This window comes from Nerophis ophidion, linkage group LG17, assembly GCF_033978795.1.
Source record: "Nerophis ophidion isolate RoL-2023_Sa linkage group LG17, RoL_Noph_v1.0, whole genome shotgun sequence".
In the NCBI taxonomy this organism is placed as follows: Eukaryota; Metazoa; Chordata; class Actinopteri; order Syngnathiformes; family Syngnathidae; genus Nerophis; species Nerophis ophidion.
In genome coordinates, this window is record NC_084627.1 from 17,539,849 (window position 1) to 17,564,278 (window position 24,430).

The 24,430-nt window shown below is 45.2% G+C and overlaps 2 protein-coding genes across 2 annotated transcripts; both read right to left on the minus strand.

Annotated features, from left to right (window-relative positions):
- Positions 1-15,834: 15,834 nt before the first annotated feature.
- On the minus strand, positions 15,835-19,060 carry LOC133536153 (uncharacterized). Its single transcript, XM_061876414.1, has one exon. The coding sequence runs from the start codon at positions 19,058-19,060 to the stop codon at positions 15,851-15,853; it is 3,210 nt and encodes a 1,069-aa protein (XP_061732398.1). The 3' UTR covers positions 15,835-15,850.
- Positions 19,061-19,493: 433 nt separating this feature from the next.
- On the minus strand, positions 19,494-22,428 carry LOC133536154 (uncharacterized). The gene has a single exon (XM_061876415.1). The coding sequence runs from the start codon at positions 22,375-22,377 to the stop codon at positions 19,495-19,497; it is 2,883 nt and encodes a 960-aa protein (XP_061732399.1). The 5' UTR covers positions 22,378-22,428; the 3' UTR covers position 19,494.
- Positions 22,429-24,430: the final 2,002 nt, after the last annotated feature.

Consider the following 24,430-nt stretch of genomic DNA (forward strand, 5'->3'; position numbering starts at 1 on the left):
TATATATATATATATATATATATATATATATATATATATATATATATATACATATACACACACAGTGCAGGCCGAAAGATTGGACACACCTTCTCATTCAATGCTTTTTCTTCATTTTCATGACTATTTACAATGTAAACTGTTACTGAAGGCATCAAACCGATAAATACACACATATACTTAACAAAAAAAAAGGTGAAATAACTGGAAACATGTTTTATATTCTAGTTTCTTCAAAATAGCCACCCTTTGCTCTGACTACTGCTTTGCACACTCTTGGCATTCTCTCGATGAGCTTCAAGAGGGAGTCACCTGAAATGGTTTTCACTTCACAGGTGTCATAGTTTTGATGCCTTCAGTGACAATATACAAGGTAAATAGTCATAAAAATAAAGAAAACGCATTGAAAAGAGAAGGTTTTACCTAACTTTTGGCCTGTAATATATATATATATCCATCCATCCATTTTCTACCGCTTATTCCCTTTTGGGGTCGCGGGGGGCACTGGCGCCTATCTCAGCTACAATCGGGCGGAAGGCGGGGTACGCCCTGGACAAGTCGCATCCCTCATCGCAGGGCCAACACAGATAGACAGACAACATTAACACTCACATTCAAACACTGGGGCCAATTTAGTGTTGCCAATCAACCTATCCCCAGGTGCATGTCTTTGGAGGTGGGAGGAAGCCGGGGTACCCGGAGGGAACCCACGCATTCACGGGGAGAACATGCAAACTCCACACAGAAAGATCCCGAGCCTGGATTTGAACCCAGGACTGCAGGACCTTCGTATTGTGAGGCAGACGCACTAACCCCTCTGCCACCTTATATTATATATATATATATATATATATATATATATATATATATATATATATATATATATATATATATATATATATATACATACATATATATATATATATATATTTACATACATCCATATACATACGTATATATATATATATATATATATATATACATACATACATATATATATATATATACATACATACATACATACATACATATATATATATACATACATATATATATATATATATATATATTATATATATATATAGATATATATATTACAGGCCAAAAGTTTGGACATACCTTCTCATTTCAATGCGTTCTGTTATATTATATATATATATATATATATATTCAATTTTTAAATTTTTTTTATGTTCATTGAGTTTTTTGCTATTTTCCAAATTTTTGCTGGTGTTTTTCGTTTTTTTGTAATGTGCCTAGGGCCGGATCAGGGCCCACGAACAATGTTTTACCCGGCCCGCGGGATGAGTTTGCTAATTATACAAATTAACCTGAAATTTTTGAATGAAAGAAACAGCTCTTCTACATGTGTATACTAGATGTTGAAATAGCAATTCTTTGTATTTCTGTAGATCAGGGGTCGGCAACCCGCGGCTCCGGAGCCGCATGTGGCTCAGCTAGATACTTGCCGACGCCCCCATTTTTCCGGGAGGTTTTCCGGATTTCGGTGCCTCTCCCAGAATTCTCCCCAGGTTAACATTCTCAGATTTTCACCCGGACAACAATATTGAGGGCGTGTGTAACAGGGTCAAATTACGCCTTGTAAATAATGTATTTTGTAATGTTTTATTATTGTTATAATTACACAAAATATGTAAGTTACATGTAAATACCTGAATATTGTTTGATGTTTTGTCAATGTGGAACCATTGTCTCGTTGTCCCTCCTACTGCAATAATACTTGTGACACCTGTCTTTTTATATGTGTTGGACACGCCTTCCAACTTCCCTTTTTGTCCACGATAACGGGAGAGGTAGGCGTCCATGCGACGACAGAAAATATTTTGTCTTGTTAAGAACTTTAATTCATTTCTTGTTCATTATTATATTTGTGTAGGGGCTCGACGATGGCACAAAGTTTTGATGACAATTGTATTCTGTATTATCAGTAAAGTGCAGTGGTTTCGGTCGTCCTCCATAAACAACACACAACGCAGAGGAAAAGACCGCCGGTTACACGTGCCGTGATGGCAATGCCTTAAACGTCCTCTCGATCATGTCGTCGTGTCGGCTTTAATACTATGCTATCTGAGTGACGGCCCGCCACATCTAGTGTGCGGGTGCTGACTCAACTTACAAGCGACTGCACGGCATAGTTGTTCAACAGCCATACAGGTTACACTGAGGGTTGTGATATAAACAACTTTAACACTCTTACTAATATGCGCCACACTGTGTACCCACACCAAACAAGAATGACAAACACATATCGGGAGAACATCCGCACTGTAACACAACAGAACTAATACCCAGAATCCCATGTACCCCGAACTCTTCCGGGCTACATTATACACCCCCACTACCACCACCACCACCACCACCCCCCTCCAATCCGTGCATCAGTTGAGGTGGGCGGGGTTTGGTGGGTGTATAATGGGGTGTATAATGTAGCCCGGAAGTAGCAGACGATGTGTGCGTGACATCACGGGTTGTGGAGCTCCTCACATCCTCACATTGTTTACAATCATGGCTACCAGCAGCGAGAGCGATTCGGGCCGAGAAAGCGATAATTTTCCCATTAATTTGAGCGAGGATGAAAGATTCGTGGATGAGGAAAGTGACCTTAAAGGACTAGAAAAATAAAAAAATAAAAACAGACGGCAGAGCGATTTAGATGTTATTGGACAAATTTACTAGGATAATTCTGGAAAATTCCTTACCTGCTTATCATGTTACTAGTGTTTTAGTGAGATTATATGGTCGTACCGTAGAGCCTGAAAGTCGGAGGGGTGTGGCCACGGGTGTGGTGACCGCCAGTGTCTCCGAGGGAATCCACGTTTCTTGACGAGGCGAAGGCAGCCGGTCGGACCGGGCTGAGATTTTTTTTTTATTCCCTCCAACAACGGTGGAAACATCCGACGGTCAGGGGCGGCCGGTGGGAGGAGGCAAGAGAGTCGCAGCTGCCTCTTTGACAGGTGCAGGAGGAACGACGCAAGCTCACCGCTCATGTCTACAGTAAGAGCCGACCTATTACCACCATTTTCTCACCAAAACCTGCTGGTTGACATTTGGTAGGGAATCATGTTCGCTTGACCGCTCTGTTCCATAGTAAAGCTTCACCGTCATCTTTCGGGAATGTAAACAAGGAAACACCGGCTGTGTTTGTGTTGCTGCACCGCTTCCCACCTACATCTTTCTTCTTTGACGTCTCCATTATTAATTGAACAAATTGCAAAAGATTCAGCAACACAGATGTCCATAATACTGTGGAATTATGCGATGAAAAGAGACGACTTATAGTTGTGAACGGTGCTGGACCAAAATGTTCTCTACAATGCGTGACGTCACGCGCACGCGTCATCATACTTCCGTGCAAAATTTTAAATTGCAATTTAGTAAACTAAACCGGCCGTATTGGCATGTGTTGCAATGTTAAAATTTCATCATTGATATATAAACTATCAGACTGCGTGGTCGGTAGTAGTGGGTTTCAGTAGGCCTTTTTTTTTTGGAGAAACTCTGGTTCAAGATGTTAAAATAACAAAAATACAAATTCTATGACATGAGACCTTTCGACTTAATTGTAAATGCTATTCCAAACAGTTTCGTCCAAAAAGGGGTTCAGCAGGGAAATGTATTGAAATGTCAGTCAGCTATATTAGGGTTAGGTTACAAAAATAGTATTAAAAAAAAGGCATGTTGGATGTGATATCCAGAGGCCATCTTGGACAGCTTAGCCTTCTCCTTGACGTTTATCTGCACAGTAATACTTTTTCAGAAGGGAGGTTTATAGATGTAATACATTCTTCTGTTCTACTGAGACAGACTTGGTGACTTAACAGAATAAAATAGTGAGAGTGACGGTCAAAAGCAGGCTCTAATATGAATTTGTGAGGTAATTAAACGCAGGGGAAAAAAAAAAAAAAAAAGACTCCGGTCGTTTCAAAAGCCACGAGTCGCGGCGGGAAGGTTGGCAGGAGATGGAGGGGAAGCTGCGGTGCTTAAGGAGGATGAGTGCCATCTTTGATTTATGGCACCGCAGGCCCACTCATCAAGCCCTCGTAAAATACGAGGGTGTAAAGTCAGAGGTTCTGGCAGGTGTTCTGGTCTTTTGCTTCCCCGCAGAAGACACTCTTAGGTTTCCGGTCTTCCGTTCGCCATTGTTTCTTACTCCCGACGCCATTCATCTTTTTTGAAACACTTCCCGGCGTGCCGTGCCAGCGGGCGGCGTCCAAAAGCAGTGGTGTTTTTCTGCACTCGCAGGACTTTGAACATACAGTAAAGTTTCAATAGGATTTCCAAAAGAAAATACAGTATATTGCCAAGAGTATTTGGCTACCTGCCTCGACTCACATATGTACTTGGAGTGCCATCCCATTCATATCCCATAGGGTTCAATATTTTGCAGCTATTACAGCTTCAACTCTTCTGGGAAGGCTGTCCACAAGGTTGCAGAGTGTATTTATAGGAATTTTCCACCATTCTTCCAAAAGCACATTGGTGAAGTCGAGAAGGCCTGGCTCTCAGTCTGCATACCAATTCATCCCAAAGGTAATCTATCGGGTCTGGTCAGGACTCTGAGCAGGCCAGTCAAGTTCATCCACACCAGACTATGTCATCCATGTCTTCATGGACCTTGCTTTGTGCACTGGTGCACAGTCATGTTGGAAATGGTCAAATAAATCGTAAATGGTTGTACTTATTTGTATAGCGTTTTTCTACCCCTTTTTAAAGGAGCTGTCACGCTAAATTTCTCCCCCCCCCCCCCCCCACCCCCCATTTACTTCCGGGGTCATAATTAATACAGACGTTTTGTTAACGCTATATTATAAAAATATAACGCTATATTATAAAAATACAGACGTTTTGTTAACGCTATACTATAGAAAATTTTAAAAAACAATTTACAAACACAAACTATGGGATGCCATAAGAGGAAACGTGACCCCGGAAGTAAATGCGCCATCCCATAGCTTGTGTTTGTATATTGTTTTTTCATTTTTTTCATAATATAGCGTTAACAAAACGTCAATCAATCAATCAATGTTTATTTATATAGCCCTAAATCACAAATGTCTCAAAGGACTGTACAAACCATTATGACTACGGCATCCTCGGAAGAACCCACAAAAGGGCAAGGAAAACTCACACCCAGTGGGCAGGGAGAATTCACATCCAGTGGGACGCCAGTGACAATGCTGACTATGAGAAACCTTGGAGAGGACCTCAGATGTGGGCAATGGATGTCGAGCGGGTTTAACATTATACTGTGAAAACGTCTATATTTTTATAATATAGCGTTATATTTTCATAATATAGCCTTAACAAAACGTATGTATTAATCATGATCCCGGAAGTAAATGGGGGGGGGGGGGGGGGGGGGGTGTAGGGAGAAGAAATTTGGCGTGACAGAGCCCAGCGCGCTTTGACAGTATTTCCACATTCACACATTCACACACTGATGGCGGGAGCTGCCATGCAAGGTGCTAACCAGGACCCATCAGGAGCAAGGGTGAAGTGTCTTGCCCAAGGACACAACGGACGCTACTAGGATGGTAAAAGGTGGGGATTGAACCAGTAACCCTCAGGTTGCTGGCACGGCCACTCTACCAACTTCGCCACGCCGTCCCCTCTCCAAACTGTTCCCACAAGGTTGGGAGCATGAAAATGTCCTAAATGTTTAGGTGTCCTGGAGCATTTAACGTTCCTTTCACTGGAACTAAAGGGGCAAAGCCCAACTCCTGAAAAACAACCCCACACCATAATTCCTCCTCCATCAAATTTCACACTCCGCACAAAGCAGCCCGAAATGTAGCGTTCTCCTGGCAACCTCTAAATCTAGACTCGTCCATCAGATTGCCAGATGGAAAAGCATGATTCATCACACCAGAGAAGGCGTCTCCACTGTTCTAGAGTCCAGTGGCGATGTGCTTTACACCACTGCATCCCACGCTTTGCACTAGACTTGCTGATGCGGCTTAGATGCAGCTGCTCGGCCATGGAAACAGATTCCATGAAGCTTTCTGCGTACTGTACGTGGGCTAACTGGAAGGTCACAAGCTCTGTAGCAGCTAAAGTCGGCGACCTGTTTGCACTATGTGCTGCAGCATCCGCCGACCCCTCTCTGTCAGTTTAACGTGGCCTACCACTTGGTGGCTGAGTTGCTGTTGTTCCCAAACTTTTTATTTTCTTATAATAAAGCCAACAGTTGACTTTGGAATATTTAGGAGCGAGGAAATTTCCACGACTAGATTTGTAGCGCAAGTGGCATCCTATGACAGTTCCATGCTGGAAATCACTGAGAGCGGTCCATTCTTTCACAAATGTTTGTAGAAACAGTCTCCATGCCTAAGTTCTTTATTTTATACTCCTACGACGGGCCTAGTGATAAGGATGCCCGATTCATGGCGCACCAAACCCGGCCACAACGCCTTTAAAAGTCTGGCATGGAAGATGTGTCGGAATGGAAATTCGGGAAAAAAGGTGAATGGAGTCGAATACTAACGAAAACCATGGCTGACCACATGCTAAGCTAGTACTGGAAATTGCTCCAATTAACTCCTGCTGTGTGTGTGGTCTAACCATACTTACCAACCCTCCTGATTTACCCGGGAGACTCCCGAATTTCAGTGCGTCCATGCGACGGGAGACTCCCGAATTTCTCCCAATTTCCACCCGACAACAATATTGGGGGCGTGCCTTAAAAACACTGCCTTTAGATTCCTCTACATCCTGTCATCACGTCCGCTTTTCCTCCGTACAAACAGTCACATAATTTATGCGGCTTATACACCCTCATAAGTGAATGCAAGGCATACTTGGTCAACAGCCATACAGGTCACACTGAGGGTGGCCGTATAAACAACTTTAACACTGTTACAAATATGCTCCACACTGTGAACCCACACCAAACAAGAATGACAAACACATTTCGGGAGAAAATCCGCACCTTAACACAACACAAACACAACAGAATAAATACCCAGAACCCCTTGCAGCACTAACAATATACACCCCCCGCTACCACCAAACCCGCCCCCCCCTCCCACCTCAACCACGGAACCCCTCCTCAATATCCCGAATTCGGAGGTCTCAAGGTTGGCAAGTATGGATATAACAAAGCCATTGGCACCAACAGCTGTGGCTGTAGGGGACTCGTTAAAAGTTATGTGTAAGCAAGCAATAACTGGACAGTTACCAAATGTGTTGTAATGTCTTAGAGTGCATGAGAAAGTGTAAAGTAATTCGTAGCGCACTCGACGCCGCAATTAACCACCAAGTCGCCTGGCGTCTACAAAAGCAAAAAACAGCAGATTATTCACTTAGTCACTTGAGGTTTAAAGGTTTAAAAAAAAAAACATCAGTCTCACCAACTGATGTTGTAGGATCCTGATGGAGTTAATAAAAAAAATGCGGCTGCTAGACTTTTGACAAGAACAACAAAGTTTGATCACATTACGCCTGTACTGGCTCACCTGCACTGGCTTCCTGTGCACTTAAGATGTGACTTTAAGGGTTTACTACTTACGTATAAAATACTACACGGTCTAGCTCCATCCTATCTTGCCGATTGTATTGTACCATATGTCCCGGCAAGAAATCTGCGTTCAAAGGACTCCGGCTTATTAGTGATTCCCAAAGCCCAAAAAAAGTCTGCGGGCTATAGAGCGTTTTCCATTCGGGCTCCAGTACTCTGGAATGCCCTCCCGGTAAAAGTTCGAGATGCCACCTCAGTAGAAGCATTTAAGTCTCACCTTAAAACTCATTTGTATACTCTAGCCTTTAAATATACCTCCTTTTTAGACCTGTTGATCTGCCGCTTCTTTTCTTTTTCTTCTATGTCCCACTCTCCCTTGTGGAGGGGGTCCGGTCCGATCCGGTGGCCATGTACTGCTCGCCTGTGTATCGGCTGGGGACATCTCTGCGCTGCTGATCCGCCTCCGCTTGGGATGGTTTCCTGCTGGCTCCGCTGTGAACGGGACTCTCGCTGCTGTGTTGGATCCGCTTTGGACTGGTGCACCTTATATAAGATGCACCTTATATAAGGATCAATTCTTGTCGTGCTTAACGACCTCGGAGCAATTTTATTTGGTACTATATATATATATGAGTACGTGTTTTCTCTTGTTTCATTGAAAATAAAACAGCAAAGTGCACCCGTTTTATTATGAGACACAATTGTGTCAAAGTCACGATTTTTTTTTTCATGCTTGAAATAATAATTACTTAAAAAAAAGTAGTTTTATACTTGTGAGTGTTGATGACACAGCTTTGCAACACTTGATATTCTAGTTTCAAGCATGTTTTACTCAATATAAGTCATCAAAAATCAGCGACAAGCTCTAATATCTTACTGAGATCATTTAAGACCAAAACACTAACATAAAATCTGCTTAGTGAGAAGAATGATCTTATCAGACAGAAAATAAGCAAATATCACCCTTATTTGAGATATTTAATTAGGGTCCGCCCTGCAATGGCAAAGGACATCCATGTCCTTTGCCATGCAAGGACCCTATTGAATCTGTAACGTTTCTTATTATTAGGGTCCGCCCTGCAATGGCAAAGGACATCCATGTCCTTTGCCATGCAAGGACCCTATTGAATCTGCTGCGTTTTATTAGGGTCCGCCCTGCAATGGCAAAGGACATCCATGTCCTTTGCCATGCAAGGACCCTATTGAATCTGTAGCGTTTTATTATTATTATTAGGGTCCGCCCTGCAATGGCAAAGGACATCCATGTCCTTTGCCATGCAAGGACCCTATTGAATCTGCTGCGTTTTATTATTATTAGGGTCCGCCCTGCCAGCAAAGGACTCCATGTCCTTTGCCATGGCAAGGACCCTATTGTATCTGTAGCGTTTTATTATTAGGGTCCGCCCTGCCAGCAAAGGACATCCATGTCCTTTGCTAAGGCAAGGACCCTATTGAATCTGCTGCGTTTTATTCTTTCTTTATTATTAGGGTCCGCCCTGCAATGGCAAAGGACATCCATGTCCTTTGCCATGCAAGGACCCTATTGAATCTGCTGCGTTTTATTATTAGGGTCCGCCCTGCAATGGCAAAGGACATCCATGTCCTTTGCCATGCAAGGACCCTATTGAATCTGCTGCGTTTATTATTATTAGGGTCCGCCCTGCCAGCAAAGGACATCCATGTCCTTTGCTAAGGCAAGGACCCTATTGAATCTGCTGCGTTTTATTCTTTCTTTATTATTATTCTTATTATTCCGCCGCCTCTTTGAACCTTAATTTGACCCACTGACCATGCTCCAAAACTCACCAAATTTCACACACTCATCAGAACTGGCGAAAATTGCCATCTAATAAAAAAACCAAACCCCAAAAATGAAAAATGCGCGCTAGCGCCCCCTACGAAAAAAAAAAAACAGACTGCTTGTAACTTCCGGTAGGAATGTCGTAGAGACATGAAACAAAATCCTCTATGTAGAACTGACCTAGACCTAAATTCCCCATCAGAAACTCCTATACCTAAAATCAACAGAAATTTTGCAAAACCCTTTCAAAGCAAAATTTTTGCCAAAAAACGCTATTTTTGCCTCTTTGAGCTGTAATTTGACCCCCTTAACATGCTTCAAAACTCACCAAACTTGGCACACACATCAGGACTGGCAGAAATTGTGATTTAATGAAAAAAAAAAAAAAAAAATCTCAAAATTGCGCTCTAGCGCAATTTTTCAATAAAACACAGAAAAAACTGCTTCCAGGAAGAAACCACAGACAAAACTGCTTGTAACTTCGGGTAGGAATGCCGGAAAGACATGAAACAAAAACTTCTATGTAGGTCTCATTAAGACCTACATTTTAGTAATTGACAGCTAGCAGAAATAATCAACAGGAAGTTGGCAATTACCCCTTCAAAATAAAAGTTTTGTGAAATCCCGTCACCTTTTTCAAATCGAAACTCCTCCCAGTGCGTTTGTCGTTTCGGCTTCAAACTCGCACAGGAGAGAGATTGAACCCTTTTAAAAAAAGTGGTCGGACAAAATTGTGATAAGTTTTCCGGTTTTGATTTTACGCGCGTTCAAAGAACACCTGCGCAAATTTTCCTAAAAAAATTCATTTTTGCCTATTTGAGCTGTAATTTGACCCCCTTAAAATGCTTCAAAACTCACCAAACTTGGCACACACATCAGGACTGGCAACAATTGCGAGCTGATGAAAAAACCAAACCCCAAAACTCAAAATTGTGCTCTAGCGCCCCCTAGGAATACAACACAGACAATACCCTAATTTGACCCCCTTAACATGCTTCAAAACTCACCAAATTTGACACACACATCGGTATGGAGCGGCAGACCAACATATTAGGTAACCAAACCCCAAAAATGAAAATTGCGCGCTAGCGCCCCCTAGGAAGATACAAAAAACAGACTGCTTGTAACTTCCGTTAGGAATGTCGTAGAGACATGAAACAAAAACCTCTGTGTAGGTCTGACTTAGACCTACATTTTGATAATTGGCATCTTTCAGTTAAAATCAACAGGAAGTTGCCAATTACCCCTTCAAAATAAAAGTTTTGTAAAAAGCCATCACCTTTTTCCAGACAAAACTGCTTGTAACTTCTGTTAGGAATGTCGTAGAGACATGAAACAAAGACCTCTATGTTGGTCTGACTAAGATCAAGACTCGGGACACGGCGGCGGCGGCGGCGGCCAACGGCGGACCCGACCAACGCTGCTTGCAGCTTTAATTATTATTATTATTATTCTTCCGCAACTTTGAACCCTAATTTGACCCACTGACCATGCTCCAAAACTCACCAAATTTTAAACACACATCGGTAAGGCTTGGCAAAAACACGTATTAAGCAACCAAACCCCAAAAATGAAAAATGCGCGCTAGCGCCCCCTACGAAAAAAAAAAAACAGACTGCTTGTAACTTCCGGTAGGAATGTCGTAGAGACATGAAACAAAATCCTCTATGTAGGTCTGACCTAGACCTAAATTCCCCATCAGAAACTCCTATACCTAAAATCAACAGAAATTTTGCACAACCCTTTCAAAGCAAAATTTTTGCCAAAAAACGCTATTTTTGCCTCTTTGAGCTGCAATTTGACCCCCTTAAAATGCTTCAAAACTCACCAAACTTGGCACACACATCAGGACTGGCAGAAATTGTGATCTAATGAAAAAAAAAAAAAAAAAATCTCAAAATTGTGCTCTAGCGCAATTTTTCAATAAAACACAGAAAAAACTGCTTCCAGGAAGAAACCACAGACAAAACTGCTTGTAACTTCGGGTAGGAATGCCGGAAAGACATGAAACAAAAACTTCTATGTAGGTCTCATTAAGACCTACATTTTAGTAATTGACAGCTAGCAGAAATAATCAACAGGAAGTTGGCAATTACCCCTTCAAAATAAAAGTTTTGTAAAAACCCGTCACCTTTTTCAAATCGAAACTCCTCCCAGTGCGTTTGTCGTTTCGGCTTCAAACTCGCACAGGAGAGAGATTGAACCCTTTTAAAAAAAGTGGTCGGACAAAGTTGTGATAAGTTTTATGGTTTTGATTTTATGCGCCTTCAAAGAACCCCTGCGCAAATTTTCCAAAAAAATATCATTTTTACCTCTTTGAGCTGTAATTTGACCCCCTTAAAATGCTTCAAAACTCACCAAACTTGGCACACACATCAGGACTGGCAACAATTGCGATCTAGTGAAAAAACCAAACCCCAAAACTCAAAATTGTGCTCTAGCGCCCCCTAGGAATACAACACAGACAAACTGCTCCTAGGAAGAAAACAAAGACAAAACCGCTTGTAACTTCCGGTAGGAATGTCGTAGAGACATGAAACAAAAACCACTATGTAGGTCTGACTTAGACCTACATTTGAATAATTAACATACTTTGCCAAAAATCAACAGGAAGCTTGATATTTTCACTTCAATACAACAACTGCATTACTTTCACAATGCATTAAATAGTGGCACGAAGGCTTTTCCTGCCATGGGGCTCGGGGACAGCAACCCAAGGGGCGCTCACACCTTCGCACCCTAATTTGACCCCCTTAACATAGTTCAAAACTCACCAAAATTGACACACACATCGGTATGGAGCGGCAGACCAACTTATTAAGCAACCAAACCCCAAAAATGAAAATTGCGCGCTAGCGCCCCCTAGGAAGAGACAAAAAACGGACTGCTTGTAACTTCCGTTAGGAATGTCGTAGAGACATGAAACAAAAACCTCTGTGTAGGTCTGACTTAGACCTACATTTTGATAATTGGCATCTTTCAGTTAAAATCAACAGGAAGTTGCCAATTACCCCTTCAAAATAAAAGTTTTGTAAAAAGCCGTCACCTTTTTCCAGACAAAACTGCTTGTAACTTCTGTTAGGAATGTCGTAGAGACATGAAACAAAAACTTCTATGTGGGTCTGACTAAGATCGGGACTCGGGACACGACGGCGGCGGCGGCGGCCAACGGCGGACCCGACCAACGCTGCTTGCAGCTTTAATTATTATTATTATTCCGCCGCCTCTTTGAACCTTAATTTGACCCACTGACCATGCTCCAAAACTCACCAAATTTCACACACTCATCAGAACTGGCGAAAATTGCCATCTAATAAAAAAACCAAACCCGAAAAATGAAAAATGCGCTCTAGCGCCCCCTACGAAAATCAAAAAACAGATTGCTCGTAACTTCCGTTAGGAATGTCGTAGAGACATGAAACAAAATCCTCTATGTAGAACTGACCTAGACCTAAATTCCCCATCAGAAAGTCCTATACCTAAAATCAACAGAAATTTTGCAAAACCCTTTCAAAGCAAAATTTTCGCAAAAAATGCTAATTTTGCCTCTTTGAGCTGTAATTTGACCCCCTTAAAATGCTTCAAAACTCACCAAACTTGGCACACACATCAGGACTGGCAGAAATTGTGATCTAATGAAAAAAAAAAAAAAAAAATCTCAAAATTGTGCTCTAGCGCAATTTTTCAATAAAACACAGAAAAAACTGCTTCCAGGAAGAAACCACAGACAAAACTGCTTGTAACTTCGGGTAGGAGTGCCGGAAAGACATGAAACAAAAACTTCTATGTAGGTCTCATTAAGACCTACATTTTAGTAATTGACAGCTAGCAGAAATAATCAACAGGAAGTTGGCAATTACCCCTTCAAAATAAAAGTTTTGTAAAAACCCGTCATCTTTTTCAAATCGAAACTCCTCCCAGTGCGTTTGTCGTTTCGGCTTCAAACTCGCACAGGAGAGAGATTGAACCCTTTTAAAAAAAGTGGTCGGACAAAATTGTGATAAGTTTTAAGGGTTTGATTTTACGCGCCTTCAAAGAACCCCTGCGCAAATTTTCCCAAAAAATATCCTTTTTACCTCTTTGAGCTGTAATTTGACCCCCTTGAACTGCTTCAAAACTCACCAAACTTGGCACACACATCAGGACTGGCAACAATTGCGAGCTGATGAAAAAACCAAACCTCAAAACTCAAATGTGTGCTCTAGCGCCCCCTAGGAATACAACACAGACAATACCCTAATTTGACCCCCTTAACATGCTTCAAAACTCACCAAACTTGGCACACACATCAGGACTGGCAGAAATTGCGATCTAATGAAAAAACCAAACCTCAAAACTCAAATGTGTGCTCTAGCGCCCCCTAGGAATACAACACAGACAATACCCTAATTTGACCCCCTTAACATGCTTCAAAACTCACCAAACTTGGCACACACATCAGGACTGGCAGAAATTGCGATCTAATGAAAAAACCAAACCTCAAAACTCAAATGTGTGCTCTAGCGCCCCCTAGGAATACAACACAGACAATACCCTAATTTGACCCCCTTAACATGCTTCAAAACTCACCAAATTTGACACACACATTGGTATGGAGCGGCAGACCAACTTATTAGGTAACCAAACCCCAAAAGGCGGCGGCGGCGGCCAACGGCGGACCCGACCAACGCTGCTTGTTATTATTATTATTATTATTCCGCAGCTTCGAACCCTAATTTGACCCACTGACCATGCTCCAAAACTCACCAAATTTTAAACACACATCGGTAAGGCTTGGCAAAATCACATATTAAGCAACCAAACCCCAAAATACAAAATTGCGCGCTAGCGCCCCCTATGAAAAAAAAAAAAATAACTGCTTGTAACTTCCGTTAGGAATGTCGTAGAGACGTGAAACGAAAACCTCTATGTAATTTTGACTTAGACCTACATTTCATAATAGTATGTTCTCGGGCAAAAATCAACAGAAATTTTGCAAAAACCCATTCAAAGCAAAATTTTTGCAAAAAAATGCTATTTTTGCCTCTTTGAGCTGTAATTTGACCCCCTTAAAATGCTTCAAAACTCACCAAACTTGGCAGACACATCAGGACTGGCAGAAATTGCAATCTAATGAAAAAAAAAAAAAAAAAAACTCAAAATTGCGCTCTAGCTTAATTTTTCAATAAAACACAGAAAAAACTGCTTCCAGGAAGAAACCACAGACAAAACTGCTTGTAACTTCGGGTAGGAATGTCGGAAAGACATGAAACAAAAACTTCTATGTAGGTCTCATTAAGACCTACATTTTAGTAATTGACAGCTAGCAGAAATAATCAACAGGAAGTTGGCAATTACCCCTTCAAAATAAAAGTTTTGTAAAAACCCGTCACCTTTTTCAAATCGAAACTCCTCCCAGTGCGTTTGTCGTTTTGGCTTCAAACTCGCACAGGAGAGAGATTGAACCCTTTTAAAAAAAGTGGTCGGACAAAGTTGTGATAAGTTCTAAGGTTTTGATTTTACGCGCCTTCAAAGAACCCCTGCGCAAATTTTCCAAAAAAATATAATTTTTACCTCTTTGAGCTGTAATTTGACCCCCTTAAAATGCTTCAAAACTCACCAAACTTGGCACACACATCAGGACTGGCAGAAATTGCGAGTTAATGAAAAAACCAAACCCAAAAACTCAAAATTGTGCTCTAGCGCCCCCTAGGAATACAACACAAACAATACCCTAATTTGACCCCCTTAACATGCTTCAAAACTCACCAAAGTTGACACACACGTCGGTACGGTGTCCCTCCCCAACATATTAAGCAACCAAACCCCAAAAATGAAAATTGCGCGCTAGCGCCCCCTAGCAAAAAACAAAAACAAATCGCTTGTAACTTCCGTCAGGAATGTCGTAGAGACATGAAACAAAAACCTCTGTGTAGGTCTGACTTAGACCTACATTTCCAATAAAAAATGTCTATACCCAAAATCAATAGAAATCTTGCAAAAACTCATGCAAAGCAAAATTTTCGCAAAAAAATGCTATTTTTGCCTCTTTGAGCTGCAATTTGACCCCCTTAAAATGCTTCAAAACTCACCAAACTTGGCACACACATCAGGACTGGCAGAAATTGCGATCTAGTGAAAAAACCAAACCTTAAAACTCAAAATTGCGCTCTATTGCAATTTTTGAAAAAAACACAGAAAAACTGCTCCTAGGAAGAGGAAACGGATAAAACTGCTTGTAACTTCTGGTAGGAACGTCGGACAGACATGAAACAAAAAACTCTATATAGGTCTCACTTACACCTACATTTTGATGATTGGCATCTTTCAGTTGAAATCAACAGGAAGTTGGCAATTACCCCTTCAAAATAAAAGTTTTGTAAAAAGCCGTCACCTTTTTCCAGACAAAACTGCTTGTAACTTCTGTTAGGAATGTCGTAGAGACATTTTAAATACACCAATGGTGCAACTGGACACATCCTCAGTGATGTAACCTAGGATCACAGGGGGTTTCGGGTCTTTCAACAATCAGACCCCCTCCCCTAGGCGACCCAGCCAGGGTTGATCAGGCCCCAGCCTGTGTCCAGGTAGCGCTACTGCCCTACATGCCACGCCTCTCCCCTCCTGATCCACAGCCACCTTGATGCCACTTCTGCTGCATCTGTGACTAACTTCATGGCCCTTTGCTGGCTGGCCCCTGTGATGCCAAGCATTCTGTAGGCCCTGCAGAGAGATTTGCCCACAAACCCTCGACACCCCACTTCAACCGGCCGGCACATCGCTCGCCACCCATTGCTCCGACACTCCTCCACAAGCTGAGAGTACTTTGCACTCTTCCTCTCATTGGCCTCCTCCATACGGTCCTCCCAAGGCACTGTGAGCTCCAAGAGGATTACCTGCTTGGAGGCCACTGAGGTGAGCACAATATCTGGCCTTAGTGTTGTTTTAGCAACCACGTCAGGGAACTTCAACTGCTTTCCCAGATCAACTGACAGCTCCCAGTCGCGTGCTGTTGCCAACAGGCCAGACGAGGTGTTCCGGGCAGCCGGTGTTGACTTCTCCCCAGCTCTGATGAAAGCAGTACTCTTCACTGGGCGGAGGCTCTTGCTGTGACTGACTCCCCTGCAGATGGCATCAGCTATGGCCTTCAGGACCTGGTCATGTCGCCAGCGGTACCGCCCTTCACCCAGGGCTTTTGGACAACAGCTTAGGATGTGCTCCAAGGTTCCTCTCCTCTGGCAGAGGGGGCACCCTGGTGTCTCCACCTTTCCCCAGGTGAAGAGGTTGGATGGACTTGGCAGCACATCGTAGACCGCCTGGATCAAGAACTTTATTCGATGGGGTTCGGCTTTCCAGAGCTCGGTCCATGTGACCTTACGCTCTGATACTTGTTCCCATCTCGTCCAGGCGCCCTGTTGCCGCATTCCCGCCATCTGGCAGGCTCGCCTTTCCTCAACTCCTGCTCGCACTTCCTCGAGGATCAGTGACCTCTTCTCTTTCCCCTGCGCCTTGTCATAGCGAGGTGTTCTTCTGCTACCTAAGCCAGATCTCCCCTGCGCCACTGTTCCCACCAAAACCTTTTGCCGTAGCCTTGCCTCTGCAACATCCACAGCCTCGACAGCTCTCCACTTCCGCCCCGTCCTGACTTCAATCCCAGCCTGTGCAACCTTTGGGTCACTGGACTCCCGATACTGTAGGAGCTCCCTGGACCGTGTCACCATGAACTCCTCGCTCAGGCTGCTGATGGGGAGCTTCAGTTTGTTGTTATGCCCGTATAGAGCAATGCTGCTCAGGCTTCGCGGCAGTCCTAGCCACCTGCGCAGGAACCTACTGACCCTCATCTCAAAGCCTTCCACCGTTGAAATGGGGACTTCGTACACCATGAGGGGCCAGAGGATCCGAGGGAGAATCCCGTGCTGGTAAATCCAGGCCTTGAACTTGCCAGGAAGGCCAGACTTATCCACCACGGTCAGCCAGGTCTCCAGGTCTTGGTTGGTCGATCTTGTGGAGGCTGCGTCTCTCAGGCTGCAATTAAACACCTTTCCCAAGCTCTTCACAGGTTCCTCGGTGAGTGATGGTATTTTGGTGGTGCCAAGTGAGAAGCAGAACTTGCCAGTAACCTTTCCTTTCTTTAGCACTAGGACCCTCGACTTGGCCGGCTTGAAGTTCATGCGAGCCCAGGAAATCACCTCCTGAAGGCCATTCAAGATCCACCTGCAACCTGGGACGGATGTAGTGGTCACTGTCAGGTCGTCCATGAAGGCTCGGATGGGTGGCTGCCGGACTCCAGACCTGGAGAGGGGACCTCTGCACTGAACTTCCGCAGACTTCACCAGCATGTTCATGGCGAGCGCAAAGAGGATGACTGAGATCGTACAGCCAGTGATGATCCCCTTTTCAAGCCTGTGCCAGTCGGAGGTTGTTTTTCCGGAGGAGACTCTTAGATGGAAGTTGGCATAGTAGTCCAGAATGAGGTCTCTGAACTTCTTTGGAATGTGATGCCGATTCAGTGCCTCTTCGACCAGCTTGTGGGGTATGGATCCATAGGCATTTTCGAGGTCCAGCCACAGAACAGCCAGGTCCCCCTTATTCTCCCTGGCTTCCCTGATGAGCTGAGTGACCACGCCTGTGTGCTCCAGACATCCAGATACCTCTGGGATCCCTCCTTTCTGGACCGATGTATCAATGTAGGAGTTCTTCAGGAGGTAGTCTGTCAGTCGCCTGGCCATGAGGCTGAAGAAGATCTTCCCTTCAACACTCAGCAACGAGATGGTTCGGAACTGATTGATGTTCTTAGACTTCTCCTCCTTTGGGATCCACACACCCTCTGCCTGTCTCCACTGGTCTGCTACCTTGCCCCTCCTCCAGATCACCTTCAAGATTCTCCAGAGTCTGTGGAGTAGTCTTGGACAGTTCTTATAGACCTTATAAGGTACTCCACTGGGCCCTGGAGCAGAGCTCGTCCTTGCCCTGCGGACCACCTCCTGGATTTCCTTCCAGCCGGGCTCTTTCCCATCGAAGTCAAGCGTTGGTGTTGGTGGATTGATCAAGGACCTGCAGGGGCCTAGGTCTTGTTCTCTGCATCCATCGCTGTAAATTTGCTTGAGGTGGTGGTCGACCTCAGCTTTGGAGCAGGCCAGTCTACCGCTTCGCTTCTGTCCTAGCAGCTGTTTTGTGACTCCAAAGGGATTCGCCAGAAAGGCAGCTCTCCTCCTGGACCTTTCCTTCCTCCTCCTCCTATGCCACTCCGCTCTCCTCAAGGTTATTAGCTTCTTGCGGATTATACAACGTAGTTCCGCAAGAGGCCCCCTATCCTCTTCACGTGCAACCTTGAACTGCTGTCTTAAACACTTCAGTTCCTGCCTGAGCTGATGGATTTTACTCGCTCTATTGTTCATGATGTAGGGGGGCTTCGCTGCCCGCTTCTCCTCAAGTCCAAACCTCTCTGCAGCGAGGCTGATGATGATCGTGGTCATCGTCTTGAGGCGTCGATCAGCGTCCCCTTTGGCTGTTGTTTCCAAGATGGTATCAGCATCTTCATCAAACTGGAGCCACTCTTTCTCCTTGCTAGCTTGGGGCCACTTTACCCGACGATGTTCTGATGTCCTGTGTGCTTCTGGTGGTTGCATCACCTGGAGGCTCCGGGCACTGTGGGGTGACTCCGGGCCTGGCTCCTCCTGCGTCTCACCAGGCGTAGTTCCTGTGCGCTGTGATTCTACCACCTTCTGCATACACTTCATCCTGGCCTGGTGGATCCGCAGGCCATGTCGGTTCTTGCATACCTTCCCACATATGCATTCCATAGTCGTCGTCGTGTTACCATTGCCATGTGTCGTCAACCTTTGATCCGTCCAGTGGGATTCTCTTCCGCCCCCCCTCTCGGGAATCCCTGGGGGTATATTTCCTGTAGGTCGATTCGTAGCTTGTTGTGGGTTCCTTCCTCTCAGAAGGTGCAGCTCGGGATGCTACCCCTCACTGCCCCGGTGCCGTCTTTCCGGGCTGTCCGCTGTCTCTCCAGCTGTCACCAATCTATACTTGGTGGTCAACCAGACTGTTCCTGGTAGTCACTGGTTGTCCCAGAAAAGCAACTTTTTAAATACACCAATGGTGCAACTGGACACATCCTCAGTGATGTAACCTAGGATCACAGGGGGTTTCGGGTCTTTCAACAATCAGACCCCCTCCCCTAGGCGACCCAGCCAGGGTTGATCAGGCCCCAGCCTGTGTCCAGGTAGCGCTACTGCCCTACATGCCACGCCTCTCCCCTCCTGATCCACAGCCACCTTGATGCCACTTCTGCTGCATCTGTGACTAACTTCATGGCCCTTTGCTGGCTGGCCCCTGTGATGCCAAGCATTCTGTAGGCCCTGCAGAGAGATTTGCCCACAAACCCTCGACACCCCACTTCAACCGGCCGGCACATCGCTCGCCACCCATTGCTCCGACACTCCTCCACAAGCTGAGAGTACTTTGCACTCTTCCTCTCATTGGCCTCCTCCATACGGTCCTCCCAAGGCACTGTGAGCTCCAAGAGGATTACCTGCTTGGAGGCCACTGAGGTGAGCACAATATCTGGCCTTAGTGTTGTTTTAGCAACCACGTCAGGGAACTTCAACTGCTTTCCCAGATCAACTGACAGCTCCCAGTCGCGTGCTGTTGCCAACAGGCCAGACGAGGTGTTCCGGGCAGCCGGTGTTGACTTCTCCCCAGCTCTGATGAAAGCAGTACTCTTCACTGGGCGGAGGCTCTTGCTGTGACTGACTCCCCTGCAGATGGCATCAGCTATGGCCTTCAGGACCTGGTCATGTCGCCAGCGGTACCGCCCTTCACCCAGGGCTTTTGGACAACAGCTTAGGATGTGCTCCAAGGTTCCTCTCCTCTGGCAGAGGGGGCACCCTGGTGTCTCCACCTTTCCCCAGGTGAAGAGGTTGGATGGACTTGGCAGCACATCGTAGACCGCCTGGATCAAGAACTTTATTCGATGGGGTTCGGCTTTCCAGAGCTCGGTCCATGTGACCTTACGCTCTGATACTTGTTCCCATCTCGTCCAGGCGCCCTGTTGCCGCATTCCCGCCATCTGGCAGGCTCGCCTTTCCTCAACTCCTGCTCGCACTTCCTCGAGGATCAGTGACCTCTTCTCTTTCCCCTGCGCCTTGTCATAGCGAGGTGTTCTTCTGCTACCTAAGCCAGATCTCCCCTGCGCCACTGTTCCCACCAAAACCTTTTGCCGTAGCCTTGCCTCTGCAACATCCACAGCCTCGACAGCTCTCCACTTCCGCCCCGTCCTGACTTCAATCCCAGCCTGTGCAACCTTTGGGTCACTGGACTCCCGATACTGTAGGAGCTCCCTGGACCGTGTCACCATGAACTCCTCGCTCAGGCTGCTGATGGGGAGCTTCAGTTTGTTGTTATGCCCGTATAGAGCAATGCTGCTCAGGCTTCGCGGCAGTCCTAGCCACCTGCGCAGGAACCTACTGACCCTCATCTCAAAGCCTTCCACCGTTGAAATGGGGACTTCGTACACCATGAGGGGCCAGAGGATCCGAGGGAGAATCCCGTGCTGGTAAATCCAGGCCTTGAACTTGCCAGGAAGGCCAGACTTATCCACCACGGTCAGCCAGGTCTCCAGGTCTTGGTTGGTCGATCTTGTGGAGGCTGCGTCTCTCAGGCTGCAATTAAACACCTTTCCCAAGCTCTTCACAGGTTCCTCGGTGAGTGATGGTATTTTGGTGGTGCCAAGTGAGAAGCAGAACTTGCCAGTAACCTTTCCTTTCTTTAGCACTAGGACCCTCGACTTGGCCGGCTTGAAGTTCATGCGAGCCCAGGAAATCACCTCCTGAAGGCCATTCAAGATCCACCTGCAACCTGGGACGGATGTAGTGGTCACTGTCAGGTCGTCCATGAAGGCTCGGATGGGTGGCTGCCGGACTCCAGACCTGGAGAGGGGACCTCTGCACTGAACTTCCGCAGACTTCACCAGCATGTTCATGGCGAGCGCAAAGAGGATGACTGAGATCGTACAGCCAGTGATGATCCCCTTTTCAAGCCTGTGCCAGTCGGAGGTTGTTTTTCCGGAGGAGACTCTTAGATGGAAGTTGGCATAGTAGTCCAGAATGAGGTCTCTGAACTTCTTTGGAATGTGATGCCGATTCAGTGCCTCTTCGACCAGCTTGTGGGGTATGGATCCATAGGCATTTTCGAGGTCCAGCCACAGAACAGCCAGGTCCCCCTTATTCTCCCTGGCTTCCCTGATGAGCTGAGTGACCACGCCTGTGTGCTCCAGACATCCAGATACCTCTGGGATCCCTCCTTTCTGGACCGATGTATCAATGTAGGAGTTCTTCAGGAGGTAGTCTGTCAGTCGCCTGGCCATGAGGCTGAAGAAGATCTTCCCTTCAACACTCAGCAACGAGATGGTTCGGAACTGATTGATGTTCTTAGACTTCTCCTCCTTTGGGATCCACACACCCTCTGCCTGTCTCCACTGGTCTGCTACCTTGCCCCTCCTCCAGATCACCTTCAAGATTCTCCAGAGTCTGTGGAGTAGTCTTGGACAGTTCTTATAGACCTTATAAGGTACTCCACTGGGCCCTGGAGCAGAGCTCGTCCTTGCCCTGCGGACCACCTCCTGGATTTCCTTCCAGCCGGGCTCTTTCCCATCGAAGTCAAGCGTTGGTGTTGGTGGATTGATCAAGGACCTGCAGGGGCCTAGGTCTTGTTCTCTGCATCCATCGCTGTAAATTTGCTTGAGGTGGTGGTCGACCTCAGCTTTGGAGCAGGCCAGTCTACCGCTTCGCTTCTGTCCTAGCAGCTGTTTTGTGACTCCAAAGGGATTCGCCAGAAAGGCAGCTCTCCTCCTGGACCTTTCCTTCCTCCTCCTCCTATGCCACTCCGCTCTCCTCAAGGTTATTAGCTTCTTGCGGATTATACAACGTAGTTCCGCAAGAGGCCCCCTATCCTCTTCACGTGCAACCTTGAACTGCTGTCTTAAACACTTCAGTTCCTGCCTGAGCTGATGGATTTTACTCGCTCTATTGTTCATGATGTAGGGGGGCTTCGCTGCCCGCTTCTCCTCAAGTCCAAACCTCTCTGCAGCGAGGCTGATGATGATCGTGGTCATCGTCTTGAGGCGTCGATCAGCGTCCCCTTTGGCTGTTGTTTCCAAGATGGTATCAGCATGGTATCAGAAACAAAGACCTCTATGTTGGTCTGACTAAGATCGGGACTCGGGACACGGCGGCGGCGGCGGCGGCCAACGGCGGACCCGACCAACGCTGCTTGCAGCTTTAATTATTCTTATTAGGGTCCGCCCTGCAATGGCAAAGGACATCCATGTCCTTTGCCATGCAAGGACCCTATTGAATCTGCTGCGTTTTATTATTATTCTTTCTTTCTTTCTTTCTTTCTTTCTTCCGCACCGTCGCGCCCCAATTTCACCCTCTTAACATATTTCAAAACTCACCAAATTTGACACACACGTCGGTCTTTCATGCCTTCCCAACATATTAGGCAACCAAACCCCAAAAATCAAAAATGCGCTCTAGCGCCCCCTAGGAAAAAAAAAAAACAGACTGCTTGTAACTTCCGTTAGGAATGTCGTAGAGACATGAAACAAAAACCTCTATGTAGGTCTGACTTAGACCTAAATTCCATAATTGTATCTTCTGGGGCCAAAATCAACAAAAAATTTTCAAAAACCCATTCAAAGCCAAATTTTCACAAAAAATGCAATTTTTGCCTCTTTGAGCTGTAATTTGCCCCCCTTAAAATGCTTCAAAACTCACCAAACTTGGCACACACATCAGGACTGGCAGAAATTGCGATCTAATGAAAAAAAAAAAAAAAAAAACTCAAAATTGCGCTCTAGCGCAATTTTTGAATAAAACACAGAAAAAACTGCTTCCAGGAAGAAAACATAGACACAACTGCTTGTAACTTCCGGTAGGAATGTCGGAAAGACATGAAACAAAAACTTCTATGTAGGTCTTACTTAGACCTACATTTTAATAATTGACAGCTAGCAGAAAAAATCAACAGGAAGTTGGCAATCACCCCTTCAAAATAAAAGTTTTCGTGAAAACCCGTAACCTTTTTCAAATCGAAACTCCTCCCAGTGCGTTTGTCGTTTCGGCTTCAAACTCGCACAGGAGAGAGATTGAACCCTTTTAAAAAAAGTGGTCGGACAAAATTGTGATAAGTTTTAAGGGTTTGATTTTACGCGCCTTCAAAGATCCCCTGCGCAAATTTTCCTAAAAAAGATACATTTTACCTCTTTGAGCTGTAATTTGACCCCCTTAAAATGCTTCAAAACTCACCAAACTTGGCACACACATCAGGACTGGCAACAATTGCGAGCTGATAAAAAAACCAAACCCCAAAACTCAAAATTGTGCTCTAGCGCCCCCTAGGAATACAACACAGACAAACTACTCCTAGGAAGAAAACAAAGACAAAACTGCTTGTAACTTCCGGTAGGAATGTCGTAGAGACATGAAACAAAAACCACTATGTAGGTCTGACTTAGACCTACATTTGAATAATTAACATACTTTGGCAAAAATCAACAGGGAGCTTGATATTTTCACTTCAATACAACAACTGCATTACTTTCACAATGCATTAAATAGTGTCACCAAGGCTTCTCCTGCCGTGGGGCTCGGGGACAGCAACCCAAGGCGCGCTCGCACCTTCGCACCCTAATTTGACCCCCTTAACTTGCTTCAAAACTCACCAAAATTGACACACACATCGGTATGGAGCGGCAGACCAACTTATTAAGCAACCAAACCCCGAAAATGAAAATTGCGCGCTAGCGCCCCCTAGGAAGAGACAAAAAACAGACTGCTTGTAACTTCCCTTAGGAATGTCGTAGAGACATGAAACAAAAACCTCTGTGTAGGTCTGACTTAGACCTACATTTCCAATAAACACTGCTGTACCTAAAATCAACAGGAAGTTGGCAAAAACCCCTTCAAAACAAAATTTTCGCAAAATATGCCTTTTTTGCCTCTTTGAACTGATATTTGACCCCCTTAAAATGCTTCAAAGTGCAAGTTAAAGCTATACTATGCCAAGCGAAAGCCATTTATCAACAACATCCAGAAACGCCAATCTGTAATTTGACCCCCTTAACATGCTTCAAAACTCCCCAAATTTGACACACACGTCGGTAT

What these genes read in the sequence shown, in the direction of transcription:
- LOC133536153 (XM_061876414.1), bottom strand. Translation starts at nt 19,060, where the DNA reads ATGGAATGCATATGTGGGAAGGTATGCAAGAACCGACATGGCCTGCGG.
- LOC133536154 (XM_061876415.1), bottom strand. Translation starts at nt 22,377, where the DNA reads ATGACCACGATCATCATCAGCCTCGCTGCAGAGAGGTTTGGACTTGAG.